This window comes from Grus americana, chromosome 1, assembly GCF_028858705.1.
Source record: "Grus americana isolate bGruAme1 chromosome 1, bGruAme1.mat, whole genome shotgun sequence".
Taxonomy (NCBI): Eukaryota; Metazoa; Chordata; class Aves; order Gruiformes; family Gruidae; genus Grus; species Grus americana.
The window spans coordinates 151,584,726-151,610,972 of record NC_072852.1 but is presented as its reverse complement, the minus strand read 5'-3'; the positions used below and the strand labels follow the sequence as shown (position 1 = coordinate 151,610,972).

Below are 26,247 nucleotides of genomic sequence, written 5' to 3'. Positions count from 1 at the left end.
TGTCCTCAGTTGGAAAATCCCTCTATAAAAGGATTCTTGCAAGCGATGCGTGACTGCGTAACTCGGTGGACATTGTACAGATACCCTGGGCGGGCGAATGCAGTTACATTCACAGGATTTTGGAGGAAAGGCATTTTAAAAAAATGGAAGACACTTTTATTCCATTACTCTAGGACAGCAAAAAGGAGATGATTGGAGTCAACCCATGAGAGGCTGCACTAAGATAACCGTGTCCTTCATTTTACAGTGAAAATGATGCATCTTCTGAGAATGAACGACTTTTAAGTCGTAGTATGGATAGTGATGAAGAAGCTGCAGTTGACAAGCAAGGGACTCCAGAGAGATGCTTGTTATCTTTAGTGCATTTGGCCAGAGATAAATCTTCTACAAGCAATAAATCAACTGGGGTAAGGTTATTTTGAGATTTTAAAATTGAGAGGATTTTTCTGTGTTGTTTTTTTAAGAAAACAATATACAAACTATCACCCCCAAAAATGCATTATAATGCAGACCAGACAAATTTATTATAAAATCCCCTTTGCATAGTGGTGCATATATATATATATATATATATATATGTATGTATTATAGAATCATAGAATAGTTTGGGTTGGTCAGGACCGAAACCCAAATTTCCTACAAGAGTAATAACTTTGCTTTTTTGAGTGTTATATTTTATAGCCTAAAGAAAGAAAAAACAAATAACAGCAAACCCCCAATATAGCTCATGCTAATATAACTAACTCTGATGCTACATTTACCACAGAAAATCCAAGGCAGAAAAATAATGCAACAGCATGGCTGACTTCATATGACAGCATAGCATCTGAGTACCTTGACCCAGTAGCACTGGTATTTCCACAGCACGGGCTTTTTAATAATATCCAGTGTTGTGCTTGGGTTTCCTGTAATAATTCTGAAAAACACACACATGCTTTGAAGGTCACTCCTGTGCTCTGAAGGACACTGTAAATCCACTGTTTATTTTGCTGTGGAAGGCCTTCACTTCTTCCTGCTGAGCATACACTGCTCAGGGCATTTTCTCTCACTTGGAGTAGTTCAAGGCATAGCTAAGGCCACACCTCACCCACACAACTTTTTAGTTTATATTAACATGAAACTATCCTTAAAAAGAAGGTGTCTGCTCAGAGTTTTTTATTATTTTGGTACTTAAAAAACCCCTCAAAAATGGCAATAGCTAGGACAAAATTGCATCATTAATATCAAACATCAGATATCTTTTAAGAATGAAAAGGTTTGAAAATTAATCTTTTCATGTTTGCATGTTTTAAATTGTTGGGACGGTTCAGTTCAAGCTTTCTAAAATAGCTCATTTTTCAGCTGAGACCAGACACACAAAGTCTCAACATGAGAAGTGTTTTTGTAGTTGCAGACAGTTATGGCCATCTGAAAATAACTTACTACTCCAATGCTCACGTTTTAAAATTCAGTTTTCTGAGGTGTCTCTAAATATCCAACTTTATCACAATTCTGTATGCACTAGCTTGAAATTGGATGATACAAGTTGGGTATGCATGAAATCAGAACATGTAATAAGAAGTGGCTTACCTTCTAAAGACCATATATAATAGATACATTCTCCTGAATAATTTAGATAGATAGCTTGTAAGCACACATGAAGCATGAACTGTTTCGTCCAGACCTTCTGTTCTAACATACTTCTCATGGATTGAAACCTGCTGACAAAGTTGAAGACAAATTTTTCAATGAAAGTGCAGATTGTATCAAGATCCACTGCTCCCTACCTAAGATTTCATAATTAAGCCAGTTGCCGGAAGTTAGAAAAGCAGTAATTTCTTCAAGATGGAGATTAAGTAACATTTCTAGTACAGGGAAGAGTATTAAGTAGCTATTGGACAAGGGTGAAGAAAATTAGAGGCTTGCTGTTAACCAAGTCTGCTCCTTCCTAGTTAAAACAAAACCCATTATGCAATGAGCTGCCACACAGAGGATCATCAAGCTCGACTTTACCTGTTTGCTTTCAGCATAAGCTTTACAAATCCCCCATCTTCTGGCTCTGGTAAAAAGAGCATTCTGCATAATTCTTATTGAGCATGGAATTATTTAACCTCCCTCCTTGCCCTAAAAATGAGAGAAGGATGAAAATAAGCATCCAATAGTTTGCTTGGGAGGAGTTCTAATAAATCCTGTTAAAGGAAAATGTCCTGTTTACGAGGTTCTAAAACAGCTAATCCAAGCCTACAATAGCAACATAACCAATTGAGCACATGTAAATTATACCAAGATTATGTGATCAACAATCAGTGTCTGCATTGCATTGCCCTGCAATATAACATGCTTGCCTGCAAGACAGCCTTCGGCTGGAGCAGCCACTTTTTGTGCTCTCCGGCTGCAAGTCTATTAATCCAAGTAATTGATGTGCCTTGCCCTTTAGAGCCCAAATAAAATGAGGAAAATCTTTCTACAAAACAAAATACTGAAAGCAGAGCTTTTTTTCCTACCCTGGTTTGCAGTGAAAAGTGGCAAACGTGTGGAGATAATGCTAGAGTCCTATCAAAAACAGCTTTTGAGAAAGCTCAGTCCTAATGAGAGCTGGCAGAGGGATGACAATTCCAGTCCCTGAGAACTCATGACATTTTGACATTTGTTTTCACTCCACATTGAATCCAAAGCTAAACCTTGAGAATATTTTTGCTAAATGAATCTGTATCAAAACGTCCATTTTCAGCTTGGAAAATGTCAGGTTTTCAGTCTGAGTTTCTTGTCAAGAATGACTAGAGCACCTTGGACCTCAGATTTTCCCTGTCCAAAGCTTCACTGATTTTTTTTTTTTTATCTATATGTAAAATATTTCAGATTCAACCAGGCAATATATTATGGAAGAAAATACTGTTAACTAGTAATGCACTAAGTAGTTCTACGTCAAGTGACAGAAAGGAAGATCCCCTCCTCTACAGTCCTATTAGATAACCGAAAGAAGGCAATTTTGGTCTGAATTTAATTCCCTGCAGCCAGTCCTGTCCTGGATTACCTGGACATCCCTGCAATAATTGCCTGCATGTGTGGTATTGGATTTGTCCTCGTTGTCAGGAATTTGCTTCGGTCTGAAAGAGAAATAAAACATACAAACACTTGGAGCAGAAAAGTAATTGATCTAAAAAAAGACTGTAAGATGGAAAGAAAGATCATTAGCAGTGGAAAGTGCAATCAGAAATAGGTTTATGCTTCATGGAATAATTGCTGTGTTCTTTTCTTTGAGTCTTCAAAAGGGAACCTTGAGGACATTGTGTGATAACCCCTAGCACCATGAAATGAGGATCTCCCACAGGTTTTCCACTGCTTTCTGCTAATTGTTTACTCCCATGACTGAAAAATTAATGAAATAAAAATCTTCTCATTTAGATTCAAAGCCGAAGGAAAAAGATACTTGACGTGTACGCTAATGTATGCGACGTTGCAGAAGGTGAGTGTACAAAACTTGCACCCATGCTGACAGCACCAAATTAGATCACAAGCATTTGCTATAAAATAAGAAAGGCCTCTGCCTTCCTACGGAAAGGAGAAAGTCCCAATCCAGAAAAGACACTGTGTAGGCAGATTTGCACTCACTTGCTGGGAAGCCCCGTGGTGTCCTGACCCCAGCGCTGTCCTGTCTGTGCCCGGGCTGGAGCACTCCACGGCTCCTCTCCTGGCATGGGCTTCCTTCCCAGGAGAGCAGGGAGGGCGGTGCGGGGACGTGCTGGGACACGCACACAGACCAAGGTGCGGAGAAGCACTCTCGCGTTCTCCATCTGGAGGAGATTTATTTGTCTAGTCCTTTGGACAACAGAGAGAAATTAGTTCCAAATACAAAAGTGTGATTTGGGGAGGGTCACGATTGCATTTCAGACACAAGTCTTGACCTACTCTGCTTCTCTAAATGCTGTCCTACTTCTCACAAAGAAAAGTGGAGTTTCCAAGTAAGTCAGTGTTTTAAGTGTTTTAACCTTCTTTAGCACTTGACTACCTGGATTGTTTTGGCAGAGGAGACATGAATTAATTTTCCTGCAGAACAGAAGGCATGACTGCATTTACTTCACACATCATACACGCTTTGTGTGCGCATGTGCGCATGAGTCTTCTGTGGTGCGGGGAGCTCTATCTCCCGCCAGATTACTGCTGTTGAGTACGAAGCAGGAAAACTACAGAAGCAAAAGACTGGTTTTGGAAAAATGCTGTAGCTGGTTCTCTCCTCTATTCTGTGACCATACATAGAAAAAATGTCCAGGAAAAAAATAGCTTTTTCCCCACAGGATGAATGTTAAATCCTCTCTGGAGATTCAGTGATAGTAATGACAATCAAGCATTTGCAGGGACTTTTATGCTTGCAAGCATCAGGCATCATTGCTTCACCTCACTCCTCACACTCCTACAAGGGCAGCTTCCAATTACAGAGATGTTACAGCAGCTGCTGGTGGCAGGCTCAGGGAAGGGTCAGAGCTGTCTCTTGAGCTCAAACACTGGGCCTGACGTGCAGAGGTGTATTAATGGAGCTGCTCACTAGGGATATGGTTGCAATATGCTTTTTCTAACAGCTAGGAAATTGTTGAAGGAAGGAGCAGTGCCATGGGAATACATACAACCCATCTAATACTTCTTTCCCCGCCAACTTTTCACCCTAATTATTGTACCCTACTGCAACTAGGAAGAATTACCTTTGGTAATATAGAGCAATAACTTTGGAGCTAGACATACCTATCATGGTATGTCTTAAAGATAGTTAAAGACGTATTGTGGTATGTCTAATGATAGTTGAGGACATATCGTGGTATGTCTTAAAGATTTTAGCTGTACTTATTGCTAACAGTATACACTGTAATACTTTAATGAATGTCATGAATAGTCAAGACTCGTGCACAGAGCCATCTGACAATAAACACTTCACTTTGCAGGTCTGAGCCCTACGGAGCTGCCATTTGATTGCCTGGAGAAGACCAGCCGAATGCTCAGCTCGACCTACAACACTGAAAAAGCCATAGTGAAAACGTGGCGCCACCTTGCCGAGAGCTTTGGACTGAAGAGAGATGAGATAGGTGGTATGACAGATGGCATGCAGCTATTTGATCGCATCAGCACAGCAGGTTACAGCATCCCAGAACTGCTAACCAAACTGGTGCAAATCGAGCGGTTGGATGCTGTCGAATCCTTGTGTGCGGATATTCTGGAGTGGGCACAAGCAATGCCTGCTCCTGAACCAGCAGGGACATCCTGACATGCCTGCCTGGGACCTGCACTCCCACATCACCTGCAAGACCCGCGATTCCATCAAAGACTTTGGACAAAAGACCATTGATGTTTCCTCTACTCCCAATAACCAATGGGAAGCTCTTCTCTTTGACTTCTAAAAAAAAAAAGTGAAGTTACACATCTACCAAAACAAGAGCAGAAATCTCCCAAGAAACTTGGTATGAAACATGTCATTAAACAAAATGATCATGTTAAACAGTTGCTGATACTAAGTGGATACACAAACATCCATTTTGCGGTCTGTGTATGAGTATGTGTGCAGATAACCCTGCCGATACCCTTCTTGCCTGGCCTTCAAGGAAGCCATTGAATTTCTCTCTGAAAGTATTCCTGTTTCTTAGGACTTCGTTCAACGGTTTAATAGTTACAGTCAAAAGCAGTACCACAGCTACAGTATCAATTAATACACGAGGCACGTACATTTCTATCAGCTCTAGCACATTTAATATATAACCAGTTTCATCTTCTATACTTACTACGGGTTTGTTGAATCTACAAGTATGTGCATAGGTGTATATACACAGTCCTCAGATTAACTAACTATACTATATGAAAAAAGAGTCAGCGTAATTTAGATTGAAGTGCTTCAAAATGCTGTACATAATGCACGTAAATGCACTCTTGGTCCATACTGACATTTCAGAAATTGTAAATTCAAACTGCTGCCTTGCTGAGGACAAGCTGGTTAACAAGTGGACAGTAAAAGTTGGCAGTCACTCCTTGTAAGTTGAGGGCAACAAGCACTTCTCTTCTTTGCTGTTACAAAAAAAAGCAGCAACAACAACAGCTTGTCCACTACCATGAAAAAACTATTTTTCCAGTAGCAGAGGAATTTCAGACAAAAGTGGTGCACATTTGACACTAAGAGCAAAAAGAGAAGATTTCTTTAGAGACACTTGAAATGTAGAGGAACAAGTGTTTTATTAAATGCTATACTCTTGTAAATGTAGACCATGATCACAGAGTCCACAGGTGAAAATCAACTCCTCTGGAAGGTAAAGCATTATTTTGAGTTTGTGTACAACAAAAATTGACCTTTTTTTTGCCTCTTAGTTAATCTCTGATTTTCCTGGTTAAAAGTTCTCTAAAACTTCTACAGACCAGAAATCAGTAGCTGTTACCAAACCTATTTGCTTAATTTATAGCTAAAATGAGTGATGACAGATTTCAACAAGTGCAACCACTAAATTAAGTGATGTGTCAGTTACAAAGCAATACTTTTTAAATTCCAAAACGCATGACTGAACGAAATGCTATAAAAATATTAACTATTACCCTGGAGTTAACAACCAGTATTCTGTCACTGAGTAACTAGATCTTATCTCTGAGTAACTAGATCTTATCTCTGATAGTATCATAATTGTGCAGAACATTTAGTATCATCCTTTAACATCTATATTTAGTCTCTTTTCAGCACTTGATTTGTATAGCAGAGGAAGTACATACTGCAACATAAAACTATCCCTCTCATTAGTCTTCTTTCACCATTTCTTTCATATCCTAACACACTCTTCATTAATTTGCATATGCCAAATCTGATAAGAATTTTGACTTTTCTTTTAAATGCAAGCTGCATTTATTTAAACATTTAACTAGCTAATTGATGTTTAATTTAGGGGTGAAATTCTTGCTGTCTTGGAATCAATGACAAATTCATACAGATTTCTAGATCTGCTGATAACTCAGCAATCTTCAATAAGATTTTCAAGACCCTGAATTTGCAGTTTAGGACTATTGCTACTAAAATAAAAAAGAGAAAGGAAAAAAAAAAAAAAAAGAAACAGGGAAGATTCTATTTTTCTTGTGCCAGTGTGTAACTACAGTGTTATTCAGTGGACTGCCTCCAATATTTCATGCTTCATTTAATAGCACACACCATTTGTTTGTTTAAAAGAAGATACAGGAATTCTCTTTTTTATGTTTATTGGGCCTTGAAAAGTTAGGGTCTTGAAATCAATGGTGCCAATGTGAACACAGACTATTTAACATTATTTTATTTAGTATGCAGTATTTTTATTGTTACACAAAAGATGTACAGGAATGAAAAAATTTCCTGTAGATCTTGCCAAAGCTTACTTTCTAATAATTTTGTTAATGCTGTATATATATAACTTATTATATTGTAAAATATGAACATAAAATATGCTAATAAAAGAAAGAAGTCAAACACAGTTGTATTAGCTATTTCTTTGATTAAATCATATATTGTCTTATAAATCTGTAATTAGATGAGTTAGCCAGGGGCTACTAGTCACATTCCTGTGGTATGGGAATGTCTAGGTAACATACCTGAAGGAATCTTTACATTCCCATAGGATACTGCTTCTCTGCATCACATTTTGGAAACTCTTGAAGCAGAAACCATTCTTCCTTTGTCAATAGAGTTTGGGTTCAATATTTCACCTTAAAGGTACTGTGATAATGCCAAACTCCTAGCAACTCCTTGGAGAAACTGTAAAGTATTACATATGTACTGAGAGCTGGTAGAGACTGTGAGACTGGTGCGTAGTCTCACAGTAGCAAGGTGCTCTCATTAATGTCTTTTCCTTTTGCATTCCTAAATTAGCAGTACTACACCACATTATCAGAGACCTTATCCGGAAGCTTTCACTGCATGGCAGAATAATTACATTAATCCAACCTTAGCCTGCACTGGTGAGACCGCCAGCAGAACTGCCAGCTTCTACACAGAGCAGAGCACCACATTGCATTTCCCCCAGACCCTGGTGACTAAGCTAAGACTTTCAAAGTATTTCAGATGTGTCAAACGTTTTCTAAATGGAAGCAACACAGTCCTGCTTAAAAAACTGTTTGGGATTTTGTTTATTCAGATTCTTTTATTTTTTGTTTCAGCATAATGAATATGTTCTTGTTCCATCAACAATTAAAGGAGAGAAAAGCTCCAGAAACTGCAACAAAAGCTTTGAGCTTGCCAAATGGTTGGGAGGAAACGATGGTCCGAGTTTCACTGTACAGTCTTTTTCCTCCCTGCACTATATGTACAGGAGTTAACATAGCGAGAAGCACACTCCAGCAGGCATTGCTGCACCTAAACACATCGCTGTCTGAAAGGCTTAAGCATTCTCTGCTTTAATGTGCTTGTGGACAACCACCCAAAGGAGAAACTTTGGCTTCTTAGGTTTAACTTGACAAAGCACAAACCCAGATGTGACTAAAATAGCCATGTCCTTTCACTGTGCAAAATAATGAAACAAAACAAGAAAACCCCTCAAACCACATGAAAGCTTCTGTGGGATGTCATCTATCTTTCAACTTTCCTTTTTTTTTTTTTTTTTTTCAATTTTTCATTCAAGTGCAGTGCTTCCAGCATACTGGGATGTACCTGTGCAAATACAGGTGCCTGCAGTGAGATTAATCTTGTGCTAAAGCAGACATCTAAAATAATCAGAATGGATTGCATCCTCAAACTATATGCTATAGTGTCTCTGGACTATAAAGAGAACTTGGAGTGACAAGCTTTGATGTAAACATTTATTCTACAGATGTCAAATATTAGATGAGTTGAGTCTTACTAGGTAACTAATGTATTTCAGGTGTGTGACTGTATTTCAGCTCAGTAACATCTCTGAAATACCTGCAGCCAGCAAGTATAGAATGAAAATGAATGCAAAACTATTATAAATTATGTTAATGCAAAGCATTAATAAAGTTAATGATGTTACTAATGATGCATGATGTTAATATAAAGCCTTTGACACTGTCCTGCACGACATCCTTGTCTCTACATTGGAGAGACAAGGATTTGATGGATGGACCACGCGGTGGATAAGGAATTGGCTGGGTGGTTGCACTCAAAGAGTTGCAGTCGACAGCTCGATGTCCTAGTGGAAACCAGTGATGACTGGTGTTCCTCAGGGGTCAGTACTGGGACTGGCGCTGCTCAACATCTTTGTCGATGACATGGACAGTGGGATCAAGTGCACCCTCAGCAAGTTTGCCGATGACACCAAGCTGTGTGGTGTGGTCGACACGCTGGAGGGAAGGGATGCCATCCAGAGGGACCTTGACAGGCTGGAGAGGTGGGCCCGTGTGAACCGCATGAAGTTCAACAAGGCCAAGTGCAAGGTCCTGCACGTGGGTTAGGGCAATCCCAAGCACAGCTATAGGCTGGGCAGAGAATGGATTGAAAGCAGCCCCGAGGAGAAGGACTTGGGGGTATTGATTGATGAGAAGCTCAACATGAGCCAGCAGTGTGCGCTTGCAGCCCAGAAAGCCAACCGTGTCCTGGGCTGCATCAAAAGAGGTGTGACCAGCAGGTCGAGGGAGGTGATTCTGCCCCTCCACTCCACTCTCATGAGACCCCACCTGGAGTACTGCGTCCAGCTCTGGGGGCCCCAGTACAAGAAAGACATGGAGCTGTTGGAGAGAGTCCAAAGGAGGGCCACGAAGCTGATCAGAGGGCTGGAGCACCTCTCCTGTGAGGACAGGCTGAGAGAGTTGGGATTGTTCAGCCTGGAGAAGAGAAGGCTCCAGGGAGACCTTATAGCAGCCTTCCAGTACCTGAGGGGGCCTACAGGAAAGCTGGAGAGGGACTGTTTATCAGGGAGTGTAGTGACAGGACAAGGGGTAATGGGTTTAAGCTGAAGGAGGGTCGATTTAGATTAGATGTTAGAAAGAAATTCTTTACTGTGAGGGTGGTGAGGCACTGGAACAGGTTGCCCAGAGAGGTTGTGGATGCCCCATCCCTGGAAGCGGTCAAGGCCAGGTTGGATGGGGCTTTGGGCAACGTGGTCTAGTGGAAGGTGTCCCTACCCATGGCAGGGGGGTTGGAACTGGATGATCTTTAAGGTCGCTTCCAACCCTAACCATTCTATGATTCTAAGATTCTATATTTTGCTCTTAAAAAGTCAGCCGGTAGGTGATCAACTGCTTGCTGGAAAGGAGAAGAGCCACTTCTAAGCAAGGGTGGACATGTTTTCTTCAGAGTTTGGAGGGGTTTGGTTTAAGACTGTGTAGTAAAAAATGTGCTTATATTTGAGGTAAAGTCACTGCACCAGGTTAAAATCTTTAATGGTTTTACATGAAAATTTGGAAACTTCTGTTTAACTTCTTGTTGCAAATTCCTTATCATATTTAGGATAGCAGAGTCAATCATAGCTTTAACCTTATAGGAGACAAATTTGCTGTAAATAGCAAGAATATTATTACACAATGCCAGAGAAATTAACCTTAACTACACCTTGAGCAATCATCTGATCCAATAATTCCCCAAAACAGAACACTAATCATAGAATCACAGAATGGTTTGGGTTGGAAGGGACCTCAAAGATCATCTAGTTCCAACCCCCCTGCCATGGGCAGGGACACCCTCCACTAGACCACGTTGCCCAAAGCCTCATCCAACCTGGCCTTGACCGCTTCCAGGGATGGGGCATCCACAACCTCTCTGGGCAACCTGTTCCAGTGCCTCACCACCCTCACAGTAAAGAATTTCTTCATAATATCAAATCTAAATCTACCCTCTTTCAGTTTGAAACCATTACCCCTTGCCCTTGTCCTGTCACTACACTCCCTGATAAACAGTCCTTCTCCAGTTTTCCTGTAGATCCCCTTAAGTACTGGAAGGCTGCAATTAGATCTCCCCAGAGCCTTCTCTTTTCCAGGCTGAACAATCCCAACTCTCTCAGCCTGTCTTCATAAGAGAGGTGCTCCAGCCCTCTGATCAGCTTCATGGCCCTCCTCTGGACTCACTCCAACAGCTCCATGTCCTTCTTATGTTGGGGCCCCCAGAGCTGAACACAGTACTCCAGGTGGGGTCTCATGAGAGTGGAGTGGAGGGGCAGAATCACCTCCCTCGACCTGCTGGTCACACCTCTTTTGATGCAGCCCAGGACACAGTTGGCTTTCTGGGCTGCAAGCGCACACTGCTGGCTCATGTTGAGCTTCTCATCAATCCATACCCCCAAGCCCTTCTCCTCGGGGCTGCTTTCAATCCATTCTCTGCCCAGCCTATAGCTGTGCTTGGGATTGCCCTAACCCACGTGCAGGACCTTGCACTTGGCCTTGTTGAACTTCATGCGGTTCACACGGGCCCACCTCTCCAGCCTGTCAAGGTCCCTCTGGATGGCATCCCTTCCCTCCAGCGTGTCGACCACACCACACAGCTTGGTGTCGTCGGCAAACTTGCTGAGGGTGCACTTGATCCCACTGTCCATGTCATCGACAAAGATGTTGAGCAGCGCCGGTCCCAGTACTGACCCCTGAGGAACACCAGTCATCACTGGTTTCCACTAGGACATCGAGCTGTCGACTGCAACTCTTTGAGTGCAACCACCCAGCCAATTCCTTATCCACCGCGTGGTCCATCCATCGAATCCGTGTCTCTCAATCCTGCTTTTGGTATGGAGAAGCCCATTTGTATTTTTGCTTTTAGAAAATATTTTTTTTTCCCCAGCTCCTGACTGCACTTCTTTAGGAAACACTTGCTATCTTGGTCTGAGCTTTTTGGCGTAATGCTGAAAGACCAGACTGAACAGGGGAAAAAAATGGTTACTTACATTAGTGTATGTGCTCGTGTACAGTGATTTTAACTAGACTAACCCATCAAATGTCTTTACACAGCTACAGATCCACTTTGATCATCCCTGGAAGTTTGTTGTCTCATTCATTACAGAAAATGCCATGCAGTCTAAGTGTGCCCTAGTGACAAAGAAGATAAAGAAAAAAAAAGTCACAGTTACAGCACAATGTTATATTCCGTTAAAAGATTGCCTTTTCTCAACGGAGTGGAAAGGCTACTGTTTTACCTTGTCCTAATTGCCACAAACTGTCTCAGGCTTTTCCTCTGGGCAGAGGAAAGGATTGTGCCTTCCTTCAGAGCAAAGGAGTGTGCCGGCAGCAGCAAGAGGGGCTGCAGCAAGATAAATGTGTCTGGGAGTTGGAGGAGATGCACAGAATTTGCTGCAAACAGAAAGTTCTTAGAGTTGGAATAAAAATTAAGACCCACTTCCTAAGCAAATGAGCGGGTCAGGGAGAAAATTATCATCAAGACCTTTTATTTCCTTTTCAATGTGCTTTTTTTTTCTTCTTAAAAGCTAATTGGTCTTCTTTATACTCTGATAAAACCCAGCTTCCAAGCTGAAAAGACCCTTTAAGGCCTTGCAAATGCTTACTTAAAATAAAAGACTGAAGAGCTTCATACAAAGCTCTGGTTGGCTCCAGGTTTTGCTGCAAGGACTTCTGCAGCCCATGTCATGGACACTCTAAAAATGGCGTTAGGGCTTTTTTCTTTTGTTTTATATCAGCAGGCCCTACTAGAGGGAGAGCACTTAACTGCTTGTCTACAGATAACCCTTCTATTCCCCACACCATCACTAGCCTTTTGGGTGACCCTGTGGAAAGTTCCTTCCAGGCAAGATCAATACTTACTGCCTTGCAAGACCTTTCCCACCTAATCCCAGCTTCCTAGCCTGACCAGTATCATCCCAGTTTTTCCTTAGAGAAACTTGCCGGACTTTGCAAGCTCTCTCTGATCTTAGGTTGCAGTTAGGAACTGCCCTCTACATAGTGTTTGGTATCTGATAGTCCTGCTCTGATGACATTAATAAAAAGAAACAACAGAGGTCAGGTGGGCTGAAATGGATGGGTATCTATCTGCTTTGCAGCATAGAGCAACAACAGCTGACTGCCTCCATGTTCTATAATTGGGCTCATTAATACATTATCCATGAACAAAAAGGTAACGTATGTAAATGCCCAGAAGTACGGGTTAGAGGATGAGCTGAAAAGGCATGCCGGTTCAGTATCTCCCCGTCGAACTCAAAGCCTCATACAGTTTAGAAGTCCTGCTTTGTTATAAGGAGGGTGTATTTAATAGAAAAAAAACCTTACTGTTGCAGGTGAAAATCATGACCCGGAGGTAAAACAATGACTGCTGTATGCAGAAGTCATTCTTCTGCAGGCAACCTCTATGCTCCTCTGTGATAATGAAAAGCGAAGAGAGCTCATGCCCTTATTATGTATTGGATAGGTTTCCTAATGCATATTCCAGTAAATATATTAATATCGACAGGGTAAGAACGCACTGTCTTGGTACATATCTCGTTCTAGACATATAATATTGCATATATATTCTGTTTCCCCCACATCCAAATAAGCTCTTTTGATTATTTATTGTGATATGATTTATAATGCATAGCACCTGTTACCTCAGGCATTAATTTATCACTATCAACCACTCTTCAAGGACAGAAAAATGTTGATTCCTTTTTGCCAGTGTTCTGTGAAACTAAACTGTCTGAATACTTAGAGAAGAATGATAAAAAGCCTTTCCATGCTCTGCTGCAGATGTCAGTGATTAGCTGTTATATAGGTCACACACAGGCATCTCATTTGTCCATCACCTTTAAAAAAAAAAAAAATTCCTTTTTTTATAGTTGAGGCTGCTTTAAAAATAAGCTTGTAATAGGATTCGAGTTAGTATCTCAACACAATTCAGGAACACACAATGATTTTCAAATTTAATCCACTACATAGAAGTAAATGAAAAATCAGGAGGAAGGAATACTGAAGACCGATAGCAGAAAGACAACTGACACAGGAAGGAAGCAGAGTCAGGCATCTGTTTCTGGAATTTGGCCTTGGTGTGCAAGGCTGCTGTGAGAAAAAAACCATGGTCGTACTTCAATGTGGAGGAGGACAAACCAGGAGGACATCAAACTACTACATTGTGGGAAGGACTGTGGAACAGAGAAATTCTGTTTATTTGCATTTCTTATATAAATAGCTCTTGAATCTAGAATACTATTTCTTCTGAAGGACGAAACTGGTCTGGCAACACTAGTTATCTCCGACCTTCTTCAAAGGCATACTACTTTTCCAAAAAGCTGATGTGTGGGTGGAATATTATGCTCCTGTTTGAAATTCTACCACAAGATACCTTTTTTTTCCCCCGTAATCTGCATAGATTCTTTTTATTTCTTTTCTCCATAACTAACTGCACTGAGGATGCTATTTTATGGAGCTGAAGATGACCTTAAAGTAAACTTATTAATAGGAGTGTTATCCTATGCTGAGCTTTCATAGCTACCGTTGCTAGCAGTATCCTGGCCACTGAATTTGCAGCCCTAGCTTGTGTACGTCTACCAAAGCAGTTACTGACCATCAAGTTGCAGTGATCAGAGAGATGTGGTATATTCAGGGAAATATTCCTTGGGACCAGTCTAAATATCCTTCAGTAAATGGCACGGAGAGAATTGTTTTTTGGAAAATAAAAAATATATATGGCTTCTCGGATCTCTTTTTCTCAGGTAATTCTCTCAGTGTGACTTTAGAGATCAGAATGTCTTGTGAGTTATGTCTTGTTAAACTTTGACTCAGGACCATTCACTCAAAAAAGTAGCTACAAGCAAGTAAACAGTAAGTGGTTTTGTTCAAAATTATCTCTTCTAGTAGTGATCAGGTAGTCATAAATGTACAAGACACGCTTTCAAAATTATGTGAAAAACCAAAGTCTGATAAACAGGAACGTTCCCAGCCATGGTCAGAGGACGGCATTAAAGGCTTTCATCATCCCCAAAAGGCATCTGTTTTTGGTGATGGATAGTAGTGGTTTTGACACAGCACACTACAAGAGTCAGTATAACACATAAAGATGCCTTTGCTCATTGCAGCGTTTCTCAGGGCGATGTCAAAGGTAGGATCACAACACTGCACAGCACTATTACACTAATTTCCGTGAATTTTAAAAACATGTGAGTATTGTATCATTAAAAGGAGCACGAGGAGTCCTCTAACCATTTGGAAAGTGGAAGATTATCACATTGTTTCATAGATCAAATTTTCGGACTTTCTGGACTATATTTAAATACGTAATCCTGAAGATAAATGCTTTCTATCAGACCATCAATCCCTGAAGCCGTATAAGTTTTAGGTGAAAAATTCAGTATATAATTACAGGATCCAGTGTCAGAGTTCTGAATTATGAGCTCTACTTAAAGCTCCCTTTAAATCTGGTCTGGTAAGTTAAATCATGTATTTTAGACATTGATGCTGATTGTGAATAAAAGTTCTCCAAAAATATGTTGCCTTCAGCATACTTTCACCTTCCAGGTTAATTTATCGGCTACAAGAAATTTTTTCCCCATAATATATTAAATTCAGTTACCTAACATTAGAAAAGATGCAAGTCAGTCGTGTTCAGGAGAACTGGAAGATAACTCTGAGATCCCACTTTAAGAGACAGCTGGTGAAAGTCACAAATATGAAGAAACAGAGCACAACTGTGCAGGCTGATTTCGATCTGACAAGCTTCTGCAAGTACAACTGTCCCCTGTCCAGGGAACAATCTTTCTTACAGATTTGCCAAATCTAGACTTTGTAGATCAGATCTGAATCACTGTCTTGCCCATTGATCGATAGGGAGCCTTTGATAAACAGCAAGGGCAATTACAATTCTACAATAGATGGGTTTGTAAAAAAAAAAAAAAAGAAAAAAATTATTTCTCTTCAAGTTTAGTAGCCTTTTCTGAGATGAAAACTGTTGTAACATGAGCAGATGCAACGTGCTTGTTGACTTCCCCAGTGAGGACTCTCACAGCTGTTTGAAAAACCAGCAACATAAATTGTGGGTCAATTCTTTATCTTCCTTTAAAGTGACAGGTTGTGACCACCAGAAATGATGTTTCATGCCAGTGATGGTGGTTGATCACTTCTGGAGACCTACATGCAAGAAAGACATGGCGGATTGTAGCATGTTTGAAGCTACGTGTTCTGACTGATCAGCTGGCTGCTCCCAGAAAGTGGGAGAGTCCCTGCCTTTCTTTTAAGTGCAAGTATTCATAAAGTCTCTCTCTTGTCCTCAAATTCTCTCAAAAAAATGGTTGAAAATTAATATTCTCTTGCCTGCTGCCAAATCTGACCAGAGGTGGCTTGCATATTCAAAATAGCGTATCCCTTTTCAGGAATGCAGATAGATAGACAGTGATCACATAAACCGTGTTTCCTTAGGGAATTGGGAACCACAGGAAACAGCTGGAGTTGCAGTTAACTTTTTCAAATGTCTCTTGTTGCAGACAGTCGTCTGAGAGAAGGACAAAGTAGTAGAAATTCATACTCATATTACAATACCCAAATGCTACAAAAGCAGAAAAACCCCAGGAAATTCTAGATTGCATCTGCGAAGGCAAGACTATATAAAGAGATGCCCAAAGTGTGGCCAACTTGACAGAAATCTATCCTTCCCAAACCAAAATGAACCCAAATCCACAATGATGGCGGGGAATGCAAATCAGTTCTTCTGTTCCCCTTCCCCACAGAGACTGCCACGGTCACTCAGGGGAACGGTAGTGGGATGGGGACGTTTGAGCAAGGCCACAACATGGACTGGTGTGGGTAATCAAAAGACTGATGTTCAAAACAGTGCAACAAGCAGGTGTGTGCAAAATAAATTTGATATACCAAATATTTAGAAGCAGAAATAGAGAAATAACTGTGATTTTGGTACAATATTTATGCTGGTACCTACTTCTGCCTGTTAATGACAAAGGCAAGCTAGGTTATCTATGCTTCTAACGTAGACACCATTATAAGTTACCTTAGATACTATAATCAATTAGAAATTGAAACAGAATAGATCCAAAATCTCCATTTCAGTTTATTATTTCTGATCATTTTAGTTCCATTTTTTGGTAGACTGACATTTTACTTTCCTTGAAGTCTCTGATCCTGAAATCATATTGTTGTAAGACAGTCTCTTCACTTGTATTTAGAGTCCTCACGTCCCATAAACCCATGTACATTTAGAGATGCAATCTAATGCAAACTGAAAATCTGATGGCAAGTAAAGCCAATTCCAAATTCATCATTGTTTTACCTTTCTAGATATTAGGAGGCTTCATACAGATTTCTGCATTAACAGGATTGATTAGTCATAAACTTGGGAAAAACCATGGCATGGTTTATATTCTTTAAAGATCTTCACTGAAAGGTTTTATGACAATGTACTAAGGCACTACTATAAGTTGTCTATCAACAACTGGCTTCAAAAAAATTCACTTCTACCATCGCAAGTCTAACCTCCATATGACTCTACTAGAGTGTATTTATGACTTTCATTTTTTATCCAAGAATTATTACCCTGAGTCAAAAATCACATTTTGGAACTTTACTATAGCTACTGTATTTATAGAAATATCTATTCTTCGCAAGACACTTTATATTCATTTGCATAATTGTGGTGGGTTGACCCCAGCTAGAGGCCAGGTGCCCACCAGAGCCGCTCTATCACTCCCCTCCTTCACTAGACAGGGGAGAAAAGGTGTAATGAAACACTTGTGGGTCCAGATAAGGACAGGGAGAGATCACTCACTAATTATGGTCACAGGCAAAACAGACTGAACCGAGAGAGGGAATTCATCTAATTTATTACCAAGCAAAACAGAGTAGAGCAATGAGAAATAAAACCAAATCTCAAAACACCTCCCCCCACCCCTCCCATCTTCCTGGGCTCAACTTCACTCCTGATTTCTCTCCCTCCTCCTCCCCCCCCAGCGGCACAGGGGGACAGGGAATGGGGGTTATGATCAGTTCATCACACGTTGTCTCTGCTGCTCCTTCCTCCTCAGGGGGAGGACTCCTCACACTGCCCCTGCTCCAGCATGGGGTCCCTCCCACAGGAGACAGTCCTTCATGAACTTCTCTAGCGTGAGTCTCTCCCACGGGCTACAGCCCGTCACGAACTGCTCTGGTATGGGTCCCTTCCATTGGGTGCAGACCTTCAGGAGCAAACTGCTCCAGCGTGGGTCCCCCACGGGGTCACAAGTCCTGCCAGCAAACCTGCCCTGGCGTGGGCTCCTCTCTCCATGGGTCCACAGGTCAGGCCAGGAGCCTGCTCCAGCGTGGGCTTCCCACGGGGTCACAGCCTCCTTCAGGTGCCTCCACCTGCTCCGGCGTGGGGTCCTCCACAGGCTGCAGGTGGAATCTCTACACCCCCTCATCCTTCCTCCATGGGCTGCAGGGGCACAGCCTGCCTCACCATGGCCTTCACCACGGGCTGCAGGGGGATCTCTGCTCCGGCGCCTGGAGCACCTCCTGCCCCTCCTTCTGCACTGACCTGGGTGTCTGCAGAGTTTCTTACATCTTCTCACTCCTCTCTCCGGCTGCAAAAGCTCTCTAACTGTTTTTTTTTTACCTTCTTAAATATGTTATCACAGAGGTACTGATAGACTCAGCCTTGGCCAGCGGCGGGCCCGTCTTAGAGCCGGCTGGCATTGGCTCTATCAGACACAGGGGAAGCTTCTGGCAGCTTCTCGCAGAAGCCACCCCTGTAGCCCCCCTGCTACCAAAACCTTGCCACACAAACCCAATACAATAATTCATTTGTTTATTTCTGATACTTTTTATGTTTACTGTCATATGAACGTGAAATCAAGAATTTGTATTTTTCTTCAGAGCTCAGTTAAAACTTAAGATCAAAATCAGTAGTCTCATCCTTAGTTCATCAATCAATTTAATTACATTAATATTTAACAGATTAAAAAAACCATTCAAGATCATAAGAACTTGAAATTAACAGTGATTCATCTTTTCAGACTGTAAGTACTACTACATATAAACCACAAAGGACCAATAATAAAAGCTGCACCATACCCTAGGCACCTCTTTACCACGTTACCTTTGCCATTATTAGATGAACACATTCTGTTAAACTGGCATCTCAAGGAAGATTAGTAGATTAACAAAACAACAGTGATGCAGGCTGAAAACCAAGAGTACAATCCACGTTCCTGTGGATATTGGAAACCTAAAAAATTTCTATAGCTTTTTTTGGCTACTAATTTTCTAGTATTTTTAATGACCAAGCAGATGGAGCAGCACAAGGACTGGTGTGCTGGTTTTGGCTGGGATAGAGTTAATTTTCTTCACAGTAGCTGGTATGGGGCTGTGTTTTGGATTTGTGCTGAAAACAGTGCTGGTGACACAGGGATGTTTTGGTTACTGCTGAGCAGTGCTCACACAGAGCCAAGGACTTTGCTGCTCCTCACACCACCCCACCAGCGAGCGGGCTGGGGGTGCACAAGAAGTTGGGAGGGGACACAGCTGTGACAGCTGACCCCAAATGACCAAAGGGATATCCCATCCCATATGACATCATGCTCAGCATATAAAGCTGGGGGAAGAAGGAAGGGGGAAAACATTTGGAGTGATGGCGTTTGTCTTCCCAAGTAACCGTTACACGTGATGGAGCCCTGCTTTACTGGAGATGGCTGAACCCCTGCCTGCCCACGGGAAGTGGGGAGTGAATTCCTTGTCTTGCTTTGCTTGTGTGTGCAGCTTTTGCTTTACCTATTAAACTGCCTTTATCTCAACCCACAAGTTTTCTCACTTTTACCCTTTTGATTCTCTCCTCGCTCCCTCTGGGCAGGGGAAGTGAGTGAGCAGCTGCATGGTGCCTAGCTTCTGGCTGGGGTTAAACCATGACAACTGGGAACACACTTCCTAAATAAGACAATTTTGTCTCCAAAGATATATGCAACCTGTTGCACTGCTGGTAAATCTGACAGAAAACCGAAATTACTGATGAAGAAATACTTATTCCAAAACATAATCCATTGTGAGCAAAAGCTTTTAGCTTTGATTAGTGTTATTTTAAAATTACCTAGAATTGGTTTCCTGCCCAAAGAGTACACGCTGCTTGCTCTCTCTTCCAGATATACTCGGTGCCAAATCTGGTGTTTATTCCTTTCATAGGAAAGCTTGTCAGAAATGTAAGTCAAATTGCTAGAAAAATATTTGCAGTTAGAATTCAACTTCAAAGACTCAGTTCAGTCTTCTGGTAAAAAATACGAAGGAAAGTCAAGAAAAAAAAGTATGAAAATGAGAAGTAAACCTCTCAAGTTTTATACTTACTGCCAGTCTTAGTCAAAGATTAACATAGAGCAGATCTTTAAATTTTAACTGCAGTTTCAATTTTACAGTTAAAGAGTTTCAGTAGTTACAGTACAAATCAGAAATGGCAGACTAAGTAGAATTTTTAAAAAGTATCCTACTTCCTATGTGTAAGAACTTCTGAACACTGAACTATGGCAGACAAAAAGAGATTGAATGAGGATTGTATTGCAAATTAATATAAAACATAGGAGAAACAATAACAACATATAATAATTTCAGATTAGGGATTACTATTGCCAGGCATTTTAAGAAATGTTTTTATTTACATTTTCAGAGATATTACAACCCAAATTTACACTAGAAATTCATACAAAGCAGGAGAAAATACTAAATGTTACATAAATCCAGGAAAAGATCAAACACAAAGACATTCTGAAATCAAAACAAAACTTCTCATTCAACACATCTAGCTATGTTAAATAAAAATCTGCTTTTAATAATTACAACTGTAATTCTCTCAAAAGATAATTTGGTAAGATACCTGCCTGTTACTTATGAACCATAAAATAAATAAATGAATTTATAAAAGAAGAGTCAAAGGTAACTAAGATTCATACCTGTAAGGAAAGATTGTTATTTCTAATCTGCTTACTCAAGGGATCCAATTCCTTAGATTGCATAAGTCACTCCAAATAGCAGCATTATTTCACTTCTTTAAAATGTTTTGAAGAATGCCATTTAGCATATTATGCAATTTTTCATTTTCCTTTTTTATGAATGACGGAAATATCAATGAGATTCCACATGATACAGAGCAACTTATACAGTACGGAGGTTCTGCTTATTTACAGAAAACAGTAAAAGAAGTATCCAAACTTGAAGCAACATAGGCAGTTGGTATAAATTATACAGAACAATAATTACATTGAAAGATAGTGCTAGTGACTTGTGTTTAGACTGGAGTAAGAGAGTTACTCCTAGACAATCCCAAATTCAACAGAATTGAATTGAGGTTTATACAGAGGAAAGCATGATCTGGATTTGTAGTCCTATGCAGTTCTTGGATCATTTGGTGAAGAGTAAACAATTCAAACATCTTCTTATTGCTTCTGCAAAAGATTTTACATAAAATAATTGTCAATTGAAAATTGAGATGTTTCATCTAAACACTATTTTTTTTTTTGAGCAAGAAAATTATGCATTATATTGGCAGTTTCACATAATTCTTCTACGTTGCATACACCTACCTCCAAGCACAAGGTTATCAATGCATGGTGAGAAAAATCTTGGCAAAAGTCACCAAAACCTATCATTTCACTTGAGTAAGTAGTATTTACATGTAATATGATGAAAGCTTAAGGAAAGACCGTAACAGGGTTTCACTAATGTGAAATAAGATTCCAGAAACAATAGAATTTTTTAAATAATTAAGATTTCTGAGCAAATTTTACTTTTAGCATATTGCCAATGTAATTTATAATTTATATTAGATCATTTTATAGGATTTTTTTATAGAGTTCAATTTTGTTGCAAAGTCAAATGAAAACCTGTTTTGTCAACAACTTCAACGTAAAAAGCTCACTTTAGATACCTACCTTTATAAATGAAATAATCCCATGAAGTAATGCACCAATGGAGCTCAGCAGCACATTACTACAGATATTATGATCTTTGTTACAATAAACTAATAACCAGTAAGCAATGGGAACATATTTTATAAAGATTAACATTCCCAAAAGGGCTTAAATGGCTCAAGACTTGAAATTTTGGTTTTGAAGGAAATGAAAACTGATGAAAATTGAATGCAAGTCACAGATGAGGCTAAAGTTTCAATGAAGATTACTACCAAGTACCTGAGTAAAACTGAAGGTCAAGGGGAAAGCAAAGAAGGGTTCTTTTCTAAGCATTCTTGTCATCTGCACGCATAAGGAATGCTTCCTCTTTAGGCTAGTGTGGTTTTGGGGTTTTTTAGCTTGTATTCTGTAAATTGAACTTGATTTATAAGCAAATTGAGAGTCTTGCCTTACACACCTGTGACACAAACAGTTTAAATTTAACTGCTAACAGAGAAAGTTCAGCATTATCTATGGTAGAGCAAATAAACAGCAAAACAGAGATGAGGTTTTGAAAAAGGGGAAAGAGAAAGGTCCCCAAGTTTGCTGATCTAATAATAACTAACAGAATAATGATAGTAAAGGATTACTTTATTCTGGAGAGTTTTTGCAGTATAACACAGAGCTTTTCCAAAATCTGAACATCTAGCTTAGAACTTCGAAGCAATACAGAGCAAGTCCGGAAGAAGGATTCGTTACTGCAGGCTTCCAGGAAAGGCTGCAAGGAACCTGTAAAAGAAAATAATTTTAAAACTGTATCACAGAGCTCTATGCAAGGAAAAGTAAAACAGCTATAAATACCTTTAGAGGGCTTTAAATGCCTCATGTTGCACAAATATTAGAACAATGAAATAATTCAGTTTATGCTGGGCATGTGATGCAAAACTCAGGTAAAACCAGAAACTGAAAAAATGCAGGTTCCTAAGAGTTCTGACATTACCAACCCTTGTATTAAAAGAAGGCCTATTCCCTTGAGAACAAAGGAAAACAGGAAACAAATATTTTAATGGTTACATAATGTTAAAAATATTAATGTGTTATACTTAATAAGAAACTGCAATATGAAAATTACAGCATAAACCAATAAACACAGACATTAAAAAATACTTTGCACATATGCTGAACACTGTAATTTATAAATAGGATGTCAAGATGCTTGTATCAGTTCGAAGAGGACTGGCTGTATCTTTTGGTCAAGATCAGAAGAAATGCTACAGAAACCTGTTTGGAATAGGGCTTAAAAAAAAAAAATCAACTAGGCAATTAAAATCAGCCTGAGAGCCTAAACAACTCATTTTCTCAGAGCTGGGCATTTAAACTGAATATTTGGCAAAGACCCAGTAATTCCTAGACTTTACTGTTAGGAAGATCTTTCAAAACCTCTATTTTTTTGCTTCAGTAACTGGCACCCAGCAACTTCCTTGAGATTGACATCTTCAACCTGCAGCCCACAAGCATGGACCGCACCAGATACACCAGCTACGAGCACCAGATGCAGCATGCGACAATCCAACAACACACACCATCTCCCCGGCCCTGAGACTGTTACAACAGATGGAGCCCAAAGTCATGGACGCAGTAAAGGAACTCAGTGGATATTTTGCTGACATTTTAAAGAAATTTCACAGGGGTGGTCCACAGACTGAGGGAAAGATATCTGTGTATTGTATCAAAGGATGGGAAGGGCACAAACTGGAACAGGCTGCCCAGAGAGGTTGTGGAGTCTCCTTCTCTGGAGATATTCAAAACCTGCCTGGACGCGATCCTGTGCAACCTGCTCTGGGTGATCCTGCTCTAGCAGGGGGGTTGGACTCGACGATCCCCAGAGGTCCCTTCCAACCCCTACCCTTCTGTGATTCTGTGGTTGTTAAATGAGGTTGCATTGGGTAGTGTGGGACTTGAGTGTGACGTGAATGGTATGGAATAAAGGGTGGAGAATGTGCTGGTTTTGGCTGGGATTGAGTTGTCTTCATAGTAGCTAGTATGAGGCTACGGTTTGGATTTGTGCTGAACACAGTGTTGATAACATGGATGTTTTTATTACTGCTGAGCAGTGCTCACACAGAGTCAAGGGCTTTTCTGCTTTGCACACCACCCCAACAGTGAGTGGGCTGGGGGTGCACAAGGAGTTGGGAGGGGACAGAGCTGGGACAGGTGACCCCAACTGGCCAAAGGGATATTCCATACCATATGATGTCATGCTCCATTTATAACTAGGGAAGCTAGTCGGAATGCAGGATTGTGGCTCAGGAACTAGCTGAGCATTGGTTTCAAGTAGTGAGAAGGTGTGCTGTGCATCACTTGTTTTGTATATTCTTTTATCATTATTATTATCTTCCTTTTCTGTGCTATTTAACTGTCTTTATCTCAACCCACGAGTCTTACTTTTGTGGGGTTTTTTTTTTCCCTTTTCAATTCTCTCTCCCCTCCCCCTTGGGCGAGGGGCAGTGAGCGAACAGCTGTGTGGTTGTTTTAGCTGCCAGTTGGGTTAAACAATGACAACAATGGCACGTCATTTGGCTACACCAACAAATGACCCAGTGCCACCCTCATGATGCTAAGTACGTCTTATCATGCATTATACTATACAGTGAAGTCAACAGGCCTTTGCTGGTTTACACCATCAGATGAAGAGACCGAGAAACAGCAAATACCTTTACTCCAGATCAGAGAAGCTATGGCTACATGTAATCTTTACTCTCTTTTCAGTGCAGGTGTTTTCAGCAGAATTGACTTAAAAGGCTGGATTCAACAAGCAGAATCCACAAAGTACGTAATGGAATGTGTGTGGATGGAAACTATACAGATGCAGGATAATACACTTTGGTAGCAAGGGGTCAACCTTGCAGCAATAAAAAGCAAGACGACAACTGATATACTATGAAGTTTGGAAAAGGCAGGCAGATGTTTTGTGGCCTGCACAGTTGAAGTGTCCTCTATTCTTTACCCAAAGCAACACAAACCAGAAATTATTCCAAGATACATACATTATCAAGGCAATAAATGGTTATAAATTATTTTTCTGTTTACTTCTACTTCCATGTTTCTTGCATTCTTTTCACCATGTTCAGTCCACCTATGGTTTTATGCATGCTCTCCTCTCACTTTTAGTACTATTTCCAGTTATGATTTGCTGTCTCAAAATTGTAACAGTAATAAATATAAACTCAGAATGAAAGTAAAGTAGAAATGTAAGCAGTAATCAGTAAAAAAATACTGAAAAAATAAGTACAGATATATTTTTATTCTCTGTCAGTAAAGACACTATTTCTCATTTTATTTTAGCTTATGCTCTTCAATTAAGAATAGAATGCTATGACTGATGTGATGTATTAAGTATCACTGACAGCTTCTAAAACAAGAAAAACATCATGGATACTGGAATAGTGAACTATGACTGTTTCTATAAACCTGCAGATACCACAATACATTAAAAGCAAATGAATTAAAGACTGGTGGTTATAGGAGAACTCCTAAAAGGAACAAAGAAAAGGGCACAGCCTCCTTAAGATGAAAAATAAGCTTGGTGCTGAAGAGATACATTTTCTACATGTGCATAAATACATATTTATATAAAATAGATATAAAGAAACCATTGCCAGATATGTTTGAATTGACCTGAAAATGCCTCTTTATCAAAAATCACAAGGGACCAGTAGAATGATGATTTCACAAAAAAGAAAAAGATGAGAAGAATATATCTCTAAGGGGAATTTAACTTGGGAATGGGAGATTATTCTAATGTACAAGTCAATAGGTAATAAAACTGAACAAATCTGTCAGGAATCCAACAAGAGAAGTCACTATTGACTGCATTCAGCCCTTGGCACGTACAAACACAGTCACCAGGATAAAGTTACTCAGGGCATACCACTTTTAATATTTCATTTAATATTTCTCTACTTTCACTGCAGAAGGTATTATTTTTCAGAAATTGTGACATCAAAAACTCAGGGCTATCTGTCAATTACAGCAAACAGAAAATCCTTAGATGCGTTCACAGTATGTGCTAAAGTTAGTGATACATGACTGACGTACACTCAAGATTCAGTGCTCTTTATTGAGCCACTGCTCTCTATGACGGAACTTTGAAGTTATTAAGTACATACAGCAGTGTCTTAAACCTGGAAATATAATTAACCCGGAATTCACTTCTAGTATGATGGCATCATGTCCTAGTGAGTCTAACTTGTTAAAATCCATGAGAAGAGGAGACAAAACTACAAACAGAAACAGCAAATAAGCAAAGCCCAATGAACACAATCCCACCATCTTAAGAGTACTTCATATCAAAGCATTTCTATCATTCAAGTGTTTGAAGTAAAAATTTCTATACATATAGCAACAAGAGATAACGTTCTCTAAAGCAAGAAAAATCTAGGACTACAAATTATGTTATCATAACTTTATAGAAATTCTATAGAACTACAACTTTACAGAAATTCTACAATTTGCTAGAGTTCTTACAAAAGACTGCCTATTCCCAAGAGAAACGGTCCTATCAATCTGCACTGCA

General features: G+C 40.1%; 2 protein-coding genes across 9 annotated transcripts in view; one reads left to right on the top strand and one right to left on the bottom strand.

The window, feature by feature from the left end:
- The window catches only part of EDAR (ectodysplasin A receptor), a 73,902-nt gene extending 66,568 nt beyond the window's left edge, over positions 1-7,334 (top strand). For both annotated transcript variants that reach the window (XM_054812609.1, XM_054812608.1), the window contains exons 10-12: positions 248-407; positions 3,385-3,445; positions 4,914-7,334. In XM_054812609.1, coding sequence (XP_054668584.1) covers positions 248-407; positions 3,385-3,445; positions 4,914-5,233 — 541 coding nt within the window. In that variant the 3' untranslated portion in view covers positions 5,234-7,334. The remainder of the gene's footprint in view (positions 1-247; positions 408-3,384; positions 3,446-4,913) is intronic.
- A 13,084-nt stretch (positions 7,335-20,418) lies between these two features.
- Positions 20,419-26,247, bottom strand: part of CCDC138 (coiled-coil domain containing 138) — a 38,960-nt gene continuing 33,131 nt past the window's right edge. For 6 of the 7 annotated variants that reach the window (XM_054832094.1, XM_054832100.1, XM_054832114.1 and 3 more), the window contains 2 exons: positions 22,322-22,460; positions 20,419-21,227 (listed from right to left, as the gene is read on the bottom strand). In XM_054832094.1, the coding sequence (XP_054688069.1) occupies positions 21,071-21,227; positions 22,322-22,460 (296 nt within the window). In that variant the 3' untranslated portion in view covers positions 20,419-21,070. The remainder of the gene's footprint in view (positions 21,228-22,321; positions 22,461-26,247) is intronic. The other variant, XR_008577892.1, reaches the window with a different exon arrangement.